The 19,201-nt window shown below is 37.5% G+C and overlaps 1 protein-coding gene across 1 annotated transcript in view; it reads left to right on the plus strand.

Moving 5' to 3' along the window:
* BCKDHB (branched chain keto acid dehydrogenase E1 subunit beta) overlaps positions 1–17,571 on the plus strand; it is a 257,499-nt gene extending 239,928 nt beyond the window's left edge. Inside the window, exon 10 of the mRNA XM_065911327.1 lies at positions 17,425–17,571. Coding sequence (XP_065767399.1) covers positions 17,425–17,565 — 141 coding nt within the window. The 3' untranslated portion in view covers positions 17,566–17,571. The remainder of the gene's footprint in view (positions 1–17,424) is intronic.
* Positions 17,572–19,201: the final 1,630 nt, after the last annotated feature.

A 19,201-nucleotide genomic window follows, 5' to 3' on the forward strand; every position in this document is an offset into this window, starting at 1 on the left:
CTGTTCTGTACCTACATTGACTAAAGCTGTAACATTTGATGATTTTCTAGAGGTTCTGATCTTCCCTTGAGGAGATAGTTCCTACTTTTCAACCAAGAAATTATTGTTTTGCATTTTACCATTAGCGAACATTTTGTCAAACTTTCTGGGGTTTTATTACAAAAGAGATGATGTTTCCTGTTTCTCTGTACTCTCTATTCAGTAAATTTGTCTGCTTCCTATGCAAATGTCTTTTTCACCCATTTTGTTTATGGTGATAGGACTATCTTTGACCAAGATGGTCAGCTCTTATGTACTTTTTGATCTTGTTACTATGCAGTTAGCCCTCTTCAGTATTTATCAGAGTAATACCTTAAACAAAAACCTTTTGTGACTTGGTGAGGTCCTCGGGTTTCCTCTCTGCTCGTTTGTTTTGGCTCTGTGGCCATCTATATTCTGTTGTTCCTTTTTGCCACTCTGTCAAAACAGTCATCAGAGACAGCATTCTAAGCTCTGTCAGAAATTCAGGGTGAAGTCCTTTTGGTTTGAAATCTGTTACCTCTGTTATCAGTGTTGAAAGGCTAGCAGCTCTGAAATCCTTGCCTCTCTCCAGCTGGAGAGATGTGAAGATAAGTAAAAACTGAGATTTTTCAGGCGAACTACTTCTGGTTAGTGAGTGCCTGCTGTGTGCCAGACATTGCATGCTAGGATGACTTCTGTTAAAAAGATTCAGGAAGGGCATTTTCTCTTTCAGAACTGGAATTTGATTTATTATCTTTCTGATCAATGTGTACCTGCAGTATGAATGATGGGGAAAAACTAGAGCCACCCTGGCTTGTCACTTATCTCGTCGCTACTAGGTTCAGGACAAGGACCTAGGTCTTCTACTCTCTAGAAAAGTATTAGTTTGAAACCCAAAGAAGTCGAGATGTTTTGTCAGAGAATGTTTTTTCCACAACACAAAAGATAGCTAATTAGAATTTAACTTTCTAAGAGGCCCCAAGTAATAGAATTTTTAAACAATCAGAATTTTCAATCAGAAATAAAATAAACCCTAAGCAAAAATATACCCTTCTAAACATCGGGTAATGGGTGCCTAGAAAACTTTCTAGTCATATTTCACCTTTATTTTTAGATTATTCCACAATTATTAACATCTTAAGAGGCTAGGTCATGAAATTATTTTGGGACTAGCTCAGAATTTGTTATATTATAATCAGCTTTGGTCACAGAAAGTCCTGGTTGTGGTGGGGGGGATGTGATAAGGGGGAAAGTTTTCTCTCTACTACCAGCAGATAAAGCATATAAAAATCTGTTTCTATCTGCAGTGGATTTCTACTTCTCTTGCCAAAGGAACAGTAGATAACGTTTGTAAAATATGATCTCTGTACACGTTGCTAGGTTACTCAATTTGGAGTCTTTTTTCTTTATAGTACATAATCATAAAAAGCCACTGGGAGAGATGTAGCGATAAGAGACAGGGAGAGGAAGTCAGTACGGTGAATAAATGGGAAATTGATATCATCACTGAGGCACTGGATATGGTAATAAATGTGTCCCTAGAAAAGATATTTGAATCCTAGCCAAGATGGGGTTCCATGTAGCCGCAAACTCTAGTCAAATATTTTCAATTTTAAAATCTTTGGTTTTTATTTTCCAAACTTCGTCAGAAGTGAGCGTTTCTGGGTAGATCCTTAAAAAGTCGTCTTAGCGAATGAAGTGACAGTTTCCTCCAAATTGCACACGAGAAACGCCGCTCCTGTTGTGGACTCTGACTCACTGCCCTCATCCCTGTCTGACTGCGGCTCACTCACGTCATCAGCAGCCCTAGCATTCATCTCTAACGATACTTCTGATTTCCTGTAAATGAGCCCTGAGTTTACCTGAAGAATCTGAGTCTCCATAGCTGCTCTTGGGTGTTCTCTGAAGAACACAGATAGGTCAGCTGTCCCCGTCTTCCTGCCGGGGCTGGTCTGTTGGCCATCCGACCATCTGGCCCCCTTCCCTTATTGCTCCGTCATCTCCCTTTGGGTGTGTACTCTGCCCCCTCCTCCCAGGCCACACTCCCACGAGCCATCTTTCCATCTCTGGATCACCGGAGCTCTTTCCTGCCTCCAGGCCTGTTTTGTGAGCTGGCGGGGATGCTCCTGGTGCCCCATGGTTTTCAAACGTGTCCTCCTTAGGAAACCCCTCCCCGAGCACAAACAGCTTGCTAACTGTTACAGACCTCTGCCTGCTCCCTTTCTTTTTTTAAAAAAATTTATTTATTTATTTTTGGCTGTTCTGAGTCTTCTCTGCTGCCTGGGCTTTTCTCTAGTTGCAGTGAACGGGGCCACTCTCTAGTTGCGGTGTATGGGCTTCTGATTGCCGTGGCTTCTCCTGCTACGGGGCACCAGCTCTAGGCACGGAGGCGTCCGTAGTGGAGGCTCCAAGGCTCAAGTGCTCAGGCTCAGTTTTTTGTGGTGCAGGGCTTAGCTGCTCCACAGCGTGTAGGCTCTTCCTGGATCTGGGATAAAACCCGTGTCTCCTGCATGGACAGGCGGATTCTTTACCACTGTGCCTGCTCCCTTTCTAGCACTTCCTCATACCTATTTCTCCCACTGGAATGCAAAACTCTCTGGAGGCAGGCTCTGAAATGTTTGATTGATGAATGATGGAATACATTGATTAAAAAAACTTTTTTTGGCTATGCGGTCTTGATGCCCGCAGGCGCTCTTTCGTTGTGGTGGGCTGGGGTCACTCTCTGGCTGTGATACATAGGCTTTCGTTGCAGTGGCTTCTATTGTTGTAGAACTTGGATTCTAGGCACAGGGGCTCTAGTTGTGCATGGGCCTAGTTGCTCCACAGCATGTGGGATCCTAGTTCCCGGACCAGGGATTGAACCCATGTCTCCTATATTGGCAGATGGTTTTAAGCACTGGACCACCAGAGAAGTTCAAATGCATGAATTAAAAAAATAAAAATCAATGTCAAAGTCCCCAAAGCTCCTTGAAAATTGGTACCTGAACTGAATTTGAAAAGTGATCTGTGTGAAGATAGCAGGGGATAGTGTTATAAAGTAGTCGGTTTGGGGACTTCCCTGATGATCCAGTGGTTAGGATGCTGAGCTTCCACTGCAGGAGACATGGGTTCGATCCCTAGTCAGGGAACTAAGATCTCGTATTCCTCATGCCATGCAGCTTGGCCTCAAAAGGAAAAAAAAAAAAGCTTTGGAATGGAGGTGGGCCTGTGTATATCTGCCCCGGGTTGGAAGGGAAATGAGGATAAAGAAGAATAAGCTCTGGGGAGCCAGGAAAAACTTCGAACCTAGGGAGGGACCCAATTTCAGTGGCAGTAGTGTGGCATCTGGTGGGTGAGTAAGAAGCTTCCGTTTGAATTGCTGAGTAGTGAAAATCTGCACACCCCACCTACTGTCTTGTTGATTTTTCTGCCTCTTCCATGAGTAGGCTCCTTGACACCCCAGAGTGAGACAGAATGGAAGTAAAAATTGGAAGGGTTGGGTTAGCCGATGTTTACAGATACCTACCCTGTGTCACGCATTGTACCTCTAGGACTGTGGGCAGTAAAAGCCAGCATACAGGGTGCTTTGCAGTGGTGGTTTTGCCAACATAAAGGGATTCACATCTTAAAGATTTAGCTATGATGCTGGAGCCCGTGAAGACAAATAATTATCTCCTTACATAGGAGTGGGTTGTATGTAACTTCATAAATGTGATCAATTTAGGTAATTACCTTATACCATAATAATTGTGTGTCTGGAGACAGCCACAGATAAGAAACAGAACTGTTGAAATGTGTGCTTCTTTTCCGAAACTTCCAAGAGCTGCTTGGAAGCCTGTGTTGTTTCCTTGCTTCCAGTGTTGCTTTTGACACAGCATTTGCTCTCTGGAAATCTGATTTTCTTCTCCTGCCTAGACCTCCACACATAACCCACTCCAGCTGTAACATGCTGAGATTACTTATGCCACAGATTTGACCGTGTTTTAAAACGGAACTGGAGTGTAATGGCTGACTTCACTATTTTTGCATTTATTTACAAAGCTGCATTCTGGGGAAATAATTCAGTCAGCAAAAATACCATTTAAGCATCAAGAGCGGTCATTTCAGACTCGAAACTAGTTCATGTTGTTATCTCCACAGAAAAGGAAGCTGTTTTTTTCTGTGTGTTTGTTTTTCAGAGTATTAGTGTTCAGGGCTGTTGCTTATTGATAGGATCAGAGTGGTTGCCATAGCAATCTAACAGCCTCTGGAGGGAGTGTGGTCATGGCCTTAACACTTCCGGTATCCCACCCAGTTTGGAGAGAGCCCCTTTGAAAAGAATTTCCTTTCATGGAAATTGCGTTACTGAAATAAAAAGAGTTGAATTTCTGTAGCTCAGATGTGTCCATAGGTTTGTGCTGCACACTTACTGTGATAAAAAGAAAAGTGTTTATTAGTTGTGTGAATGCAAAAATGAGACCTAGAAGGACATATCAAACTGTAACCCGCTTATGATGAAGGAAGACTTCATTGTTTTGCTTCTTGTGTTTTACCCATGTTAATTTTTAAGAAGCAAGTGTTATTTTAAAGACCTTTTTTTAAAAAAAGCATTTATAATAAACACAGGATATGGGATTTTCTTGAGGAATGAACTTCAATCTATGGCATATTCTTTATTCCCTAAATAGGCTCTCAAACACCCAAAGCGACCTTTCTTCTTTTTCACATGAGCTGCAGAACTGGAAAGCCATTTCAGCAAGATGCTGATCAGATGCTTTTATCACTATTTGGGGTTTCTGGCGTTTCTGTGAGTGTTCTCAGGTAGAAGAAACTCACGGCATGTCGCAATCTGCCCAAGCTGTGCTGGGCGAAACAAGTGACTTAATACTCACATATAATCTTCATATAACTGTAATAGAAACCAGCAATCGTTGGGTCTGCCTCCGAAATTGCTCGCAGGGCAGATTGATGTGTGAACACTGTATTTACAGGACCAAAACCCCACCACATTTGCTCTGCAGCTGTGTTTAACGGTTATCAGTTTGGCGCGCGGCATGATTGTTTTGGAGCAAGAATAGACGCTTCAGATTTCCTTTTGGCAGTTCTGGAGTCCCTGAAATACCTACTGCTGAAGTGAATCATACGAACTTAATTAGATTTGCTACATCATTAGCATTTGAGGAAACCTAAGGAAAAGCCTTGTGGGTTGGTGATTTGCAAGGTCACATAGAAGCACGCTCATTGAAAACGATGACATTCTAATGTAGCATAACCCAGCTTTATTCTCTACATAAATCATTTTTTAATCCAGCTGTCAAAGTGATACTTTCCCAGGGATGCCCAAATTGCTTGTCTCAGACCACGGGGACCTCTCCGCTTCCACACAGGAGATGGACCCCTCTGCACACAGCCAGTTCCACTTGAGGACACGTATGTGTGTATGACAAGCTTTACACCGAGCTCTCGGCTATTTAATCAGCATCCCAGGGCCAGCTGTGTGGACTGTGCCAATTACCACTAATTGAAGCCGGCAGACCCCTTACCACATTTACATTTACATTTTTAACTTGAAGATGAACTTCATTGCAATGTCTGGTCTGTTGTTTTCACTGCAGGAAAAGAATTTACTTTTCTTCTCAACAGACATTTCTTTAAATGCTCTAGAAATTTTCTTCTGTAGTTTTAGAGTTCTACAAAGTGACTTAATCATGGAGAAGAGCCATAAAGTATTTACTGTGAGGAGAGGATTACGTTTCATATTCCAGCTTAAGTCTAGGATACAATTTGTAGCCTATGTTTACTGAAACGACTTTCTCAATCTATCAAGAAGCCGTCGCATTCTTTATCCAATGACTCAGTTGCCTTAAGTTCATCTAGATGCTGTCAGCGATAAGGAAATAAATGAAAGCAAGCAAATTTAATTTCCTGGTGAAGCACTTTAATGATATGTGTATTTTTTGGAACTTTTAGAAGAAGAAACTTTAAACGTATAGCCTACCGTGGACTGAACATTCAGTTTTTCCTAAGAATGTAGGATCAGCTTCAGAACCCCAAAGTGGCAGCTTATGCCCTAAACTCAAGCAGGCTGCTGGCAATTAACTAGAAACAAGTTCCAGTCTAGTCCCCACTGCCCCTCGATGTCTCCCCCAGTGAGCCTCTAAAACATTCAAAACATGTACATCTGAGCTTGTCTTCCTGTAACTCGCAGAGATCCATCTATTTCACATCACTCCCCGCCCCCCCCAACAAAGGCCCTAAACTGCTAAGCTTTCTATTAAAATTGAAAAAAAAAAAATCTTGATCAGATTTGACATAAACAAGCCGACAATTCCACCAGTTTCTGTTTCCCAGGTATAATGGTAGCACTGGCTACACATTTTCCTTGAATCCAAACAAGACTCTTTCGCCCACTTTTAAAGTCTTTTGCAGCTGCACCCAAGGGTAACCACGCCAGCTGGTTCAAATACCACCAGAGCTTGCATGCACTTACTTGACCTCGTTTGCCTCACTTAACCTTCGCCAGCTTAGCGCCTCACTGGCTACTGCCACCTAGATTGTTGAAAGGATTAAGTGAGACGATATACATAATTACACTTGTTTATTATTAAAGAAGAATATCTCTTGGTTTCTATTTCATCTCTGACTTTTTCTGTACTCTGTCTACACGTTACATACTCCTTTTCCTGAACGAGAGGACATATCGACAATGTTTTTTTCCTATAGCCTCCGTGTTGTTTCTTAGGATATTCATCATGTGTTGACTAAAGCCAAAATTGTTTGTTTGTGTTTGTGTGTGCTTGCGTGCATTGTTATCTTTGCTATGTGACAAATAGTGAATCTCCTGTGATCTCTTTGGGGGATCAGTGCTGTGTGTTTTAGCGTGGTGCCTAATTGAGGGACCTGACTGAAGTTTTGTTTAGCTCAGATTCAAATAAGGAGATAAAGAATGGCAAGTAAATGCTCTGGTAATATTTCAGATAAAATATGTGAACATCGCCTGTTTATAGGAAATGTACAAATGTAGTTGATCAAAAATGCACTAGTGGACAGTGTCTCTGGGCAGTTCTAATATTAAATTTTTGCGCTTAACTTTAAAAGTAACCAGAACCAGGTCTGTGCTACTAACCACACCTTCGCTGTTGTATCTATGGTTTAATCAGGCTCATTAGAAATTTGTACACTCTAAGCATGCAATACAGATTTTTGTGAGACTCAGCATACAGTTTATACAAAATTTGAAGTAGAAAAGGAGGGCATGTGTATTATCCCCCTAATTCTCAAATCTCTCTGGATTCTTGAAATTTTAACTGTATGCAAATGCATAGACTTTCAACCAGGAAAACTTCTTTGTAAGAAATATTAACTAACTTTAAAGGTAGAAACATACATATATAAACACAGTAAATAGGAAAATATATTTTGGATTCTGTATGATATTTTTATTGGCTGCAGGCAATAATTACAATGGCTAGATTTATTTAGATTAAACTCATCAGTTAGCAAAAGTTATCTGAATATCAATAATGAGCACTCTTACAAGCCTTTTTCTTTACTCAGGTCAGAGACTCCTTCCCAAAACTTGTTTGCTTGGTTAATTTATTCAATTACTAAAGCTTGAGAATGCTACTGCAACTGGGATCCAATTAACAAGTTTGGGAAGAAATCTCCCTAATAATTGATGGAAGCCTACAACATTTATTTCTGTGCTTTTCTTATTAAAATCACAGTGATCTGGTGAACAGAATTAAACTGCTGAAAAATAACTTGCTCTGATTTATTCATTCAGCAAAACCAACCTTAAAGGTTGTGTTGCTATGACACCTAAGATTAACTTTAAAAAAAAAGTAGGTTTAATTTCATTGGAAACATTGACACATCTCTTTTGGCATTATGTAGATAAAGTTGATTTTCCCCTTTTCCTTAACTTTTTCTTTACATTTAGCAAGTTGCTTTAGCATTCTTTTAAACATCAACTAAAACATAAACTAGAAATTTAACATGAAGAATAAGAAAAAGCAGTAAAGAAGAACACGTTATATTATAACAAAAGAGTACCATTTGTAAGATAGGAAATATTTTATAACCCCTCCTTTTAATTTTAAATCCAGCTTCTAAAAGTTTTTAGAAAGATGGTGCCAAAGAAGGAGAAATCACTCTATTTTAGTAGTTTCGTTTTATAATTAGTGTTGAAACTTAAAAAACAGGTTGCAAAATTGGGACAGTGACAGATTCTACTGGAAATTTTCTGAGTGCAGGTTCGATCCCCCAGATTTGCAAAGAATATATTTTCTACATCATGAAACAAAAGAATCATCAGGTCACTTTAGTCAGAATTGATTTCTGCCTGCCGAGCACCATTTGGTGGAGTGAGAATGCTATACAAAGAATTTTGTTGCAAAACAAGCAGAGAAGTTGAATGCTTTGTAGGATCATCAAAAGTTGCTTTACAAGAGTAATTTAAATTTCCTACTGCCAAGCAAAGCAAAAGTCCTACCTTACAGAGGGCGGTTTGTTCATGAGACGACCCAGTGCTGCTAGTCGCTTATGTTTATCATTATGCATTCACATTCTAGGGAAATTCCACTTTCAAACTTTGCTGCTGTGTGAATGCTTTCTTCTATAGGAAGAATTTTGAACTATAAAATTTGAGAAGCTTTAGCGTCTGTGGAAACTTGAGAGCATTGCCTTTTTTTTCCCCTTCTCTCTATTGAATGTAAAGTGTTTTAACAAAGCGTTGTAGCCACAGTACATAGTAAATGTCCAAATTTGCCCATAGTATATCTCAAAAGAATTTAGACTTCTAACTTTTTAAACCTCAGAACATCATTGAAGATGGATTGCAGCAAATCAATAGACTGTGTTGCAGGGAGATTTAATGAAGAAATTATTATAAATGGTGAAGCTGCTTCAGGTCATAGCACAAGAGTATATCTGGGGGAAAGTTTGAAAACAGAACCAAACCAAAGTGGTTTGGATGGGATGCTAAGTTTTACCTTTGTGATTGCTAATTTAGTGTTTATGAAAAACTAAAATGAGTTAATATTTGTGAAATATTTGGTGTAGCCCCTGGGCCAAAATGAGCACTATGTACTTTTTAAAAAAGTGAATTCAAATAAGATTATAAATTATAGGAAGTTTTCACTTGCTTTCACTTCTTTCCTATTTTAAAATAGTGAAATTTACAAAAATATCATTTGGAGGGAAAAAAGGCAGTTTCTATTATATAACAAATTATTGATTTTAATGTTAAATTTTGATTTTAAAATTTGCTCTACCTCAGTTTCTACAATAATATAGAGTTAATGCAGTGAGATTCATAGATAACTTTATATTAACATTTTTATATTCTAATACAGCTACTGAATTTGAACCATGAATCATTTCTATATATATCTTAATATCATTCTCCAACCTTGTGGTAGCTAGACTGTATCCAGTTTAAATCAGAAATAATATTTCTGTCTAACTTCAGAAAAGAAGCTTCCATTTGAAAAATGCAGTTTGAATTTAAGTGAATATCCTATTTAGAATCCAGTTCCATTCTTTTTTATTATTAAAGTCAGCAGACATTGAAGGTGTTCTAATAAAGTTAAGTAATAGAGATCTTAGCTTTTAATATAGTCAAGGTTGTGATTTTAAATGAAAACTTTACTGAAATAATTGGGATTGAGTGTAATGTTTTAGGTGCTATAGAAATCTGGATGAAATTATATTATTCATATACTGTCTTATTTAGTTATATTGGTTCAACTGTGTTTTAAAAGTGAGAGACATCATATCAACCAGTGTTTGTTGAATGCATCTCATGTGCATAGTATTAGAAAAGTAAAATAAAAAGCTGTATTAATGGGAAGCATCCTGTTAGTTTGGAGGTAGATTAGGGACTGTGCTGTCTGTGAAGAATAAATTTCACAGGTCTATTTCATAGGTCTGTACAGAAAATTGGTATAGACGTAAAATGTATATTTTAAGCTCCATTTTAAAAATGTGATACTTTCTGTTTAAACCATTAACTTAAATGAAATGTACTTCATTTTGTGTTAGTAAAGTTGTGTGTATTTAATCCAGTAGTGAAATTCATTTGCAGTTGCTGGCATAGTACCTTCATAGGTTTCTGTGACCCATTTGTCATTCAAGACACCAGCATCATTTTTTTCTTTGCTGCTCAAACTGTTTCGGCTGTGGGCACACTTTCATGGTAGATTAAATCTACATTTATTAATAACAAATATTCTCTGATAGTATTTGGAAGCCAGGTGATGTCTCACTTTACATAAATAACTAGAACTAATCAACCTGAAACCAACATGTAAGTCTAAATTCGTGGACTTCCAAGCTATCAAATATGCCTCATTTTGATATATTAATTTAGTTTTTCTCATATTTTTTTAGTTTAACTCTTGTGCTGCTCATTATGATCCCTAGACAATGTATTGCATTTAGAAGAAAGTATCCTTAATTTAATTTCAAGTAACCATTGAGAAAATTGATTTTTAAATGACTTTAAGATCCAGGTTACATCACATAAACATTATTGCTAATAATAACTAACAAGGACTAAATGGTATTGGAATTTAGGTTTAAAGCTTCACAAAACACTTAAAGCTATTTCTTAATGTTTTCTCCTAGAGAAGAAATGATAACTCTATGATCTATATGTCTTGTTTAGTACTTATCACATGTATAGCTTATTTTACCCTCACCCCATCCCACTCTTAGAAACAAAATGTGTTCTCTTAGTTTAAATGTGTTATGATGACATAATGTTTACGTGATGTAACCTGGACCTTAAAGTCATTTAAAAATCAATTTTCTCAATGGTTACTTGAAATTAAATTGTGGGATAATGCTTCTCATTGTTCCAAGGAAGAACATAATATCCAGATTTATAAGATAATCCTATAGGCACTTCGACTTTGATATGTTTCTCATTGCAGTGACCTGCATGTCTACCTTTCCATTAAATGTTTAGGAAAATTAATTGAATAGTTTTTCAGGAAAGTGAAAGGAACTCTTCATCCTGTAATCAGCTGTAAGAAAGTAGAAACATGTATGCAAGACCTAAATTTTTCTTATCACACTTTCAACTTCACAACATTCCAGCTCAGGATACTTTGTAGTCTTACACAGTGGGCCATATCCAGCTTTCTGTCATTAGAAGAACTGAATAAAAACTATTGCAGAGTTGCTCTTAGAAAGCAATATGAGCCTGAAATTGCCTTGAATTAAAAAAAAAAACAAAAAGCCAAATGATTGCTTTAAAAATAAATCAAATGATATTATATGGTCTTTATCCTTGACTATTTTTGAGTGTGTGTGCCTTGATTACATTCACTTACCTGTTGGGCACATTTTCACGTGGAACCTTCCTGTACCTAACTGACAGGCTACTTTTCTACAGTAATTATGCTTGGAAATTATGTTCTTTTGCCGGATGCGGGGGGCATTTTTCAACTGTTTCCAGAGTTTCTGACTTAATCGGTCATCTGGCCCCACTTAATCTGTGCTTCTAGGCCCAGGAACTGACAGGGTGTAGGCTCCCTGCTCCCCACCAGGGGGCAGCACCAGATCCCGTCTTTCATGGGGTGCAGCCTGGCTCCTTCAATAACCTCAGTGGTCCCCACCCTCCTTCCTCGTAGCGCACTGAAACTTGTTTTGGTATTTTCTTACATTTTTTAAGGCTTAGTAAGTGTCCGATAAATGGTAGCTGTCAGTCACTGAGCTATGATGGCTATTACATCTCAGTCTATTTGACAGTTCTGTGTACCCAAATCTTTATCTTCAATGATGATTTGGTCTGTTTCTGATACCTTGTGTTTATTATCACTCGAAAAATTTTAAGAGGAGAACAAAACCTAGCAATTATTAGGTCAATTGTACTTCAAAAACAAACTCACAGAAAAAGAGATCAGATTTGTGGTTACCAGGGGCAGGAGATGGAGGGGGAATTGAATGAAGATGGTCAAAAGACACAAGCTTCCAGTTTAAAAATAATTATGTACTAGGGATGCCATGACCAACATGATAAATATAACTATAAATAACACTGTTGTTTGCTATACATGAAAGCTGTTAAGAATTAATCCTAAGAGTTCTCTCACAAGGAAAAGATTTTTTTTTTCTATTTTGTCAAGTTTGTGTCTAGATGAGATGATGGATATTCACTAAACTTACTGGGATAATCATTTCATGATGTATGTAAGTCAAATCACTATGCTGTACACCTTAAACATATACAGTGCTGTATGTCTATCATAGCTCAGTAAAACTAGAAGGAGAAAAAAAAAACCCTACAATTATTGAGCACTGTGCTATGTCAGGCATGAAAAGCAGGTAATTCTCAAAGGCTGCTGCCCAAGCTAGGGAGGCAAAGAGGCAAGGTAACAGTGGAGTATAAAAACAATAGGGACAGAATTTTTAATACTTTTGCTGTTGAGTAAACAGAGCCTTGGAAAGATTAAATTCTAGTAGAACAAAGATTCCCTTCAGATAGAGTTCCAAATTACATGCTGTATCAATTATATTATACAGCCTTGCCATGAAAACAACAAAAAGATTTGTTGGGAGTGACCACAGCTACAGTTCGGAATGCCTGAGACTGATTTCAGTGATGTAATTCCTGTGACACAGTGACAGGAAAATTTATGGCTGAATGTCCATAAAACTTTCATGGGGAAGTGAGGTTAATGTTGAGACATTTTGAGCGATCCCATGAAAGCCGTAACATATATGTATTTAAATGCATATATAATAATATATAAGCTGTATTATATTTATGAAAAATATATGAATAAATGCAGTACTCAATTTTGTGTGTGATGAGGACTATTAATTAAGATCTACTCTCTTAGCAACTTGCAAAGATGCAATACAGTGTTAATATAGTTACTATTAAGTAATTTAATTTTTAAAACCTATCAATAATTTATCTTAAGACAACCATGAATCCTATTTTATTCATTTTTATTTGCCTTAAAAAATTTGCAGGATCTCTGTCCTCTGCCATTTCTGCAAAACACTTAAATTTTTATTTTGTTTTGGTTCAGAAGATAGGCAGATAAAGAAATTCCCTTGCCTGCATCTACGACTTTTATGATTTGGAACTGTTATTTCACATTGTTTGCTTCCTTTTCTGGTTATAACAGGCATAGCAACCCAGATGGCTAGTATATAAATAATTTGAGTTATGCTTTTTAAAATCATTTAGGAGAGCCTCAGAGTTTCCTGATACCCAGGACCATGTGTTTATTGCTCCGGGTATTATCTTCACGCTTACGCTTATGTATGCTGTTAGCTTTTTCACATGTCTTAACCTCTACGTTCCTCTTATGTATGAGAAAAGTTTCTCAGATTGAATTTAACCCTCTTGAGGCTCTGTTGTGAAACTTAAATCCTAGCCTGCCTCCTGTTTTAGATCTTGCTTTATTTTCCTGTTATTTTGTTTGCAGTAGTTGTGCCTCAAATTTTGCAGAGTGAAGGTAGTCAGGTTGGAATCTTGTCTTGGTTCTGTATGCATGTCTTCCACCTTGGGCAGGTTCCTTCAGCTAGTTTCCTCATCTGTGAAATGGAATATCATACCTACCTCATAGGTTTGTTGATATGTTTAAATGAGATAAAATAGAACTCGTTTACATCAGAAGTACTTGTTACTATTGTTATGGCTAACGTATTTTGGAAAGAAAGTTTTCATACTTACAGAAAGACATATTCAGATACCACGTACTGCAGTTTCATGCAAGGGTCTTTTGGAAGGAGTGTCTGTTTTTCTGAAAGCATCTGAGTATTTATGTGAAAGCACATTCCACGAGCACAGTATATGTAAGTGTTAGCTACCTGCTAGCATTAGGATTTACTTTCAGTTCTTTTCACTGGATCCAAGGTGAAACTTTGGATCATGAATAGCTGGAGGAAAGTTTCTCTTGGCACCTGCCTGGGTTCTCTTCTGTTGCCCCTGGTTACCTGTTCCACCGTGACCTGCTTGGAACCTCACCGTCCCATCTGTCATTGTTCCGCGTCAATCGAGCCAGTCCACATACAGGCTCTCCAGGAAGAGAGACCAGAGACTGGTACTGCTCATCTTAGCCCCAGTGTTGGAAACTACCTGTAATCCTCTCGACAGCCCCGTGAGTTAGGTAATATTTATTCCTAATATTATGCGGATTACTATTTTGGAATAAAAAAATCATTAGAGTTTGAAAAGTATGAGTGTACTTATGGAAAAGAAGAATATGATGAATTTAGAGTATCTTGAAAATTCAGAGCTTATGGTTGCTAAAGTAATTATATCATAATGTATTTAATGAAGAGAGATATACTTTGTGCGGCATTAATCTGGCCCATTGATCTACAAATCTTCCAGTGAGTTTCAAATATTCTTTTTCTGTGTATGTGTGTACAGCTTCAATATGGAAAACAAACTGAGCTTGAAAAAGGATGCTCATTTTGATCGTTGACCAGAAAAACATACAGTCACATATAAATCATTTGTATGTGAACCAGTTCAGTGGGAAGTAACTGTATAGCAGCTTGACCCAAACATCTTATTTCCAATCGCTTTAAAAGGAAGTTTTAACACAAGTCTGTAGAAGAGATTTGCTTCTTTAATGTACTTTAGTTAGCAAAGCATTAAAATTTCATACTGTTTTCATCAGTTAAGATATATCTTTATAAAGGTGGCACTAGTGGTAAAGAATCCTCTTGCCAATGCAGGAGATATAAGAGACTTGGATTTGATCCCTGGATTAGGGAAGATCCCCTGGAGGAGGGCATGGCAACCCACTCCAGTATTCTTGCCTGGAGACTCCCGTGGACAGAGGAGCCTGGCAGGCAGTCCCTAGGGTCACAGAGTTGGACACGACTGAAGTGAGTTAGCACACACACATGCACCTTTATAAAACTGAATCATATATTCTTGACTTATCTTCTGTGATTTTTATATCTTATGTATTTATATATAGTACTTTATAATCATTTAATTCTGCATACCTAACAGTAATTATTTCCAAATTAAGAAAATGCTATGTGTAAAATCACAAATCTGTGTAACATAAAATGGGAACTTTTATTCTCATAAAATGATTCTTCTTTTTACTCTTTTATATCAGTGCCAGTTAATTATGAAAGTAATCACTCAGTTGCTAAATTGTGTCCAACTCTTTGCAACCCTGTGGACTGTAGCCCACCAGGCACCTCTGTCCATGGGATTTCTCAGTCAAGAATACTGGAGTGGATTCCCATTCCCTTCTCCAGAGGATCTTCCTGACCCAGGGATCAAACCTGTGTCTCTTGCTTGGCATGTGGATTCTTTACCACTGTGGTCCCTGGAAAGCCCACAAAAGGAATACTGTGTCATAAAAGCTTCAACAATATGTATAATGTACACACGGAGTCTGTTGTCCCCTCCTTGCCACTCCTAAACTCGGAGGGTGACCACTGTTGACAGTTCAAGACTGACCTCACAGACCTTTTTCTATGCCCCTGAAAACATGTAGATGTATTCCTATGGAGTGATTCTTACATTCCTGCAGAATTAGAAGCATTCTTATTTGAAAAAAAAAAATTAGTTTGGTGATGTTGGTCTTTCTGCTAGAAGGAGTGGTTTTCACAAACACTGGAACATCACTTTATCATAAACTGGCTTTCCAGGAACTAGTTTGAAAGAATAGTATTTTATAACAGGTGTAAAATCAAGGGTATTTAAGTGAAGTGCTTTGCCTTTGCTTTTCTATATTTTGCAGTACCCATGGATAGTTTGTTTATGAAGAATTTCGTATTCAGGGGAGGCAGAAAAACAGCTTATGTCAACTAAAGTAATAAACTGAGTTAATCCCAAGTTGACAATTAAATCCCTTTAAAATTACTTATTTCAATCAAGGAGCAGTCTACCCAGTCTGTCGTCTGTTTTGAGCTTATTGAACTTCTTAGGTCACTCTTCAAACCCTGTGTCTGCAACGTTCTCAAGTTATTGATGAGGATTTTCTGTTGGAAAAGCCAACACTATTTGTTGTTTGATGCTTTTTAAAAAAATTTATTTTTATTTTTTTAACACCAAAAACACTTTGTATTGGGGTATAGCCAATTAACAAGTTGGGACGGTTTCAGCTGAACAGTGAAGGGACTCAGCCATACATATACATGTATCCATTCTCCCCCAAAACCCCCTCCCATCTAGGCTGGCACATACATTGAGCAGAGTTCCATGTGCTATACAGTAGGGCTTGGTTCCTTCTCCATTTTAAATATACCAGTGTGTGCATAACCTTCCCAAAGTCCTTAAGTATCCTTTCTCCCAGCAACCGTGAGTTCATTTTCTGTATGTGAGTCTTTCTGTTTTGTAAGTTCATTTGTATTACTTCTTTTTAGATTCCACATATAAGGAATGTCATATGATGGTGTTTGATGCTTTAAGTCACAGTGGTTTTGGGGGGCAGGGAGAGTGTAAGGGAGCTGACTCTTTCTGCCTGGATGCCCTTGTCAAAGGAAAAAATATATACAGAAGATAGGGACAGCCCATCAGCACTACTTCATTTCATTCTCTGCTCAAATGAAAATGTAAAAATACAGTTAGTGAAATATGTAAGAAAATGTGGACCTTTTCAAAGCATTTGTGACACAAAGCAATGTAGAAAGTGGATACATAAAGACCAAAGCTTTCACCCTTGATAGTATGACTGATTCATGTCACTGTATGGCAGAAACCACCGCAGTATTGTAAAGTAATTAGCCTCCAACGAATAAAAATAAATGGGGGGAAAAAAAAAAAACCAAAGGTTTGATTTCAGGTAATAGCTGTGAATGGTGATTTCATTTTCCTAAGAATAGTCTAATCATGTATCTCTCTTTAGATTTTTTTTTAACACTCTAAAAATTTTATTTTTAAGTTTGAATTTGTCACTTTAATAACCTTCTTTTTCCTTGAAGATAACTTTCTATAGGTTTCCTGTGGCTGAGATCTGACATTTTTTTCAGTTAATTAATTTACTTTTTATTGATGTGCACTACAGCCCATAGAGTTGCAAAGAGTTGGGCGTGACTGAAGCAACTTAGCACACACACACACTCAAGAAAGTAACACATTCATGGTATATAAAATTTGAAAAATGCAAGAAACAAGAGAAGACACAGGCCATCACTCATTTCAAGCTGCAGAGTTTACTGTGAGCTTTTGTCAGAATTTTGTCATATATTACATTTATATTTGTAGACTGACCTGTTAGGTATAATCACATTTTGTCTTAAGCAACATATATGTATGTAGGCATAAAATGCACATACATATATGAAAACATATCCTCAGTAAAACTTGGATAAGGCTAAACATACTGTGTGTTACCTCCTTTTTTCACCTGTTTTTTTTCGCATTATAATATACGTAACTATTTTAATGCCATTGTATTTGGAAGTGAAATGTTTCATTTCTGTGAATAAAAAGTTCTTGAAGTCAACCATCTGGCTTCTTCTCTGCAGGAAGAGTGTTTCCTGAACCTGGAAGCTCCTATAACAAGGGTGTGTGGGTACGACACACCGTTCCCTTACATTTTTGAACCGTTCTACATCCCAGACAAGTGGAAGTGCTATGATGCCCTTCGCAAAATGATCAACTATTGACCACGGGTAAGCCGGCCCTGTGTTTTAAGAAAGCTAGTGAGCGCCCCTGACGCTAGTGTCCAGGTGACCAAGCAGCTGTCATCAGTGCTGTCTTTTCATAAATGGCAACTTCCAGAACAAAGTGTGGATTTCAGAAAAAAAAATTTAACTTATGATAGTATGTTTATGTTTAATAGAAACATATCAAGCATATGCACTATCTGATTTCTAGAAAATAGATATATTCATATGTTACCATTGAATAATTATGGGATGAACATGCCATCTGCCATGACTCTAAATACACTTTACCTCGTTTTTCTGACTTTTACCATCATTTCTGTATATTTTTATCAGCAATTTAAACCATTTGTGAATAGAGGTAATTTCTGTTATATAAAGATAACTTTAAGCACCATTCATTTGGACTCCAACTGTTTAAACTATATGGTGTGATCCATAGCATTCTGAAATTTGCCTTTATATTATCTTGAAAGATAGATTTGTTGAGAAGGAAACCTATTATATATAAGTGAAATTATTACTTAAAAAAAAGAGAGAAAAATCCAGTATCACTACCATTTCCAGAACCTTTCTTGGCTAGTGAATGTTTTAAAATGGGGGATAATGCATGATATTTATTCATTGTGATTTTCTAGGTCATGCTTTTCTGTCCCTCCACCAGTGTTATTCTAGCAAAAAATGAAAAACCATTAAGTTAGTTTTCAGGGTTTTAATATAGAAGGTGCTATCGATGATACACTGATTTATTTATCTCTAGCATTTTTTAAATGATTCAAAATGTGTAGCTAGGGCTTAAATGCTTTACATTTTAATTTCTAGATTGTCCAAATAATATTATTAATACATTTTGAAGAGCCATGATCTTTGAAAGGAAAAGTGAGAATGGGCTTCATATAATAAAGCCCATATGTTTTAAAGATTAGAAAATACTATGATTCTTAAATTCTGTGTGTGGGTAGTAAATCAGCTTACCTCAAACCAGAGAGATACCTTTACATTTGGGGGTATAGAGAAAATAATGCCTTCTCTGCCACTGGGATCCCCACCTTTTTTTTGTAGTTCTGTTCTGAGGATCCTGGAGAAGGGAATGGCTACCCGCTCCAGTATACTTGCCTGGAGAATTCTATGGACAGAGGAGCCTGGCGGGCTACAGTCCATGGGGTCACAGAGAGTCGGACATGACTAAGCAACTAACACATTCTGTGGATATTGTCATAGAGCTGTTAGTAGGGCGATTAGTTTCCATGCCCCAGAATTCTCTCAGACATGCAAAGGTAGAGGATATATTTCTGATGTCCTCTCAATGTCTGTGAATGCACCTGGCGTCAACAGTCTTGCTTGGGTCTGGTTGGAGGACTTCCTCACAAGATGTGCATCTTGTTCCTTCTATGAACCATCCATTATGGACAGTCCAGGTAATAATGTGCCCCTCTGTGCCTTGTTCCTTCTAAAGTAATATTTAGGTGTTGATTTTAAATTTGAGTATGTGTTTCTTTTTAAACCAAAAAAAAATAAGTTTAGACCTTTCATGAAATTATGCAAAGACTGCTCTTCAATGCTAAAAATTACAAGTGGCCTTAAAGAAAGTAGTCATGTAATTGAGAAAATCTGTGTTTAATTCACAGTGGCCAGA

Source organism: Muntiacus reevesi, chromosome 19 (assembly GCF_963930625.1).
Source record: "Muntiacus reevesi chromosome 19, mMunRee1.1, whole genome shotgun sequence".
NCBI classification, from domain to species: domain Eukaryota; kingdom Metazoa; phylum Chordata; class Mammalia; order Artiodactyla; family Cervidae; genus Muntiacus; species Muntiacus reevesi.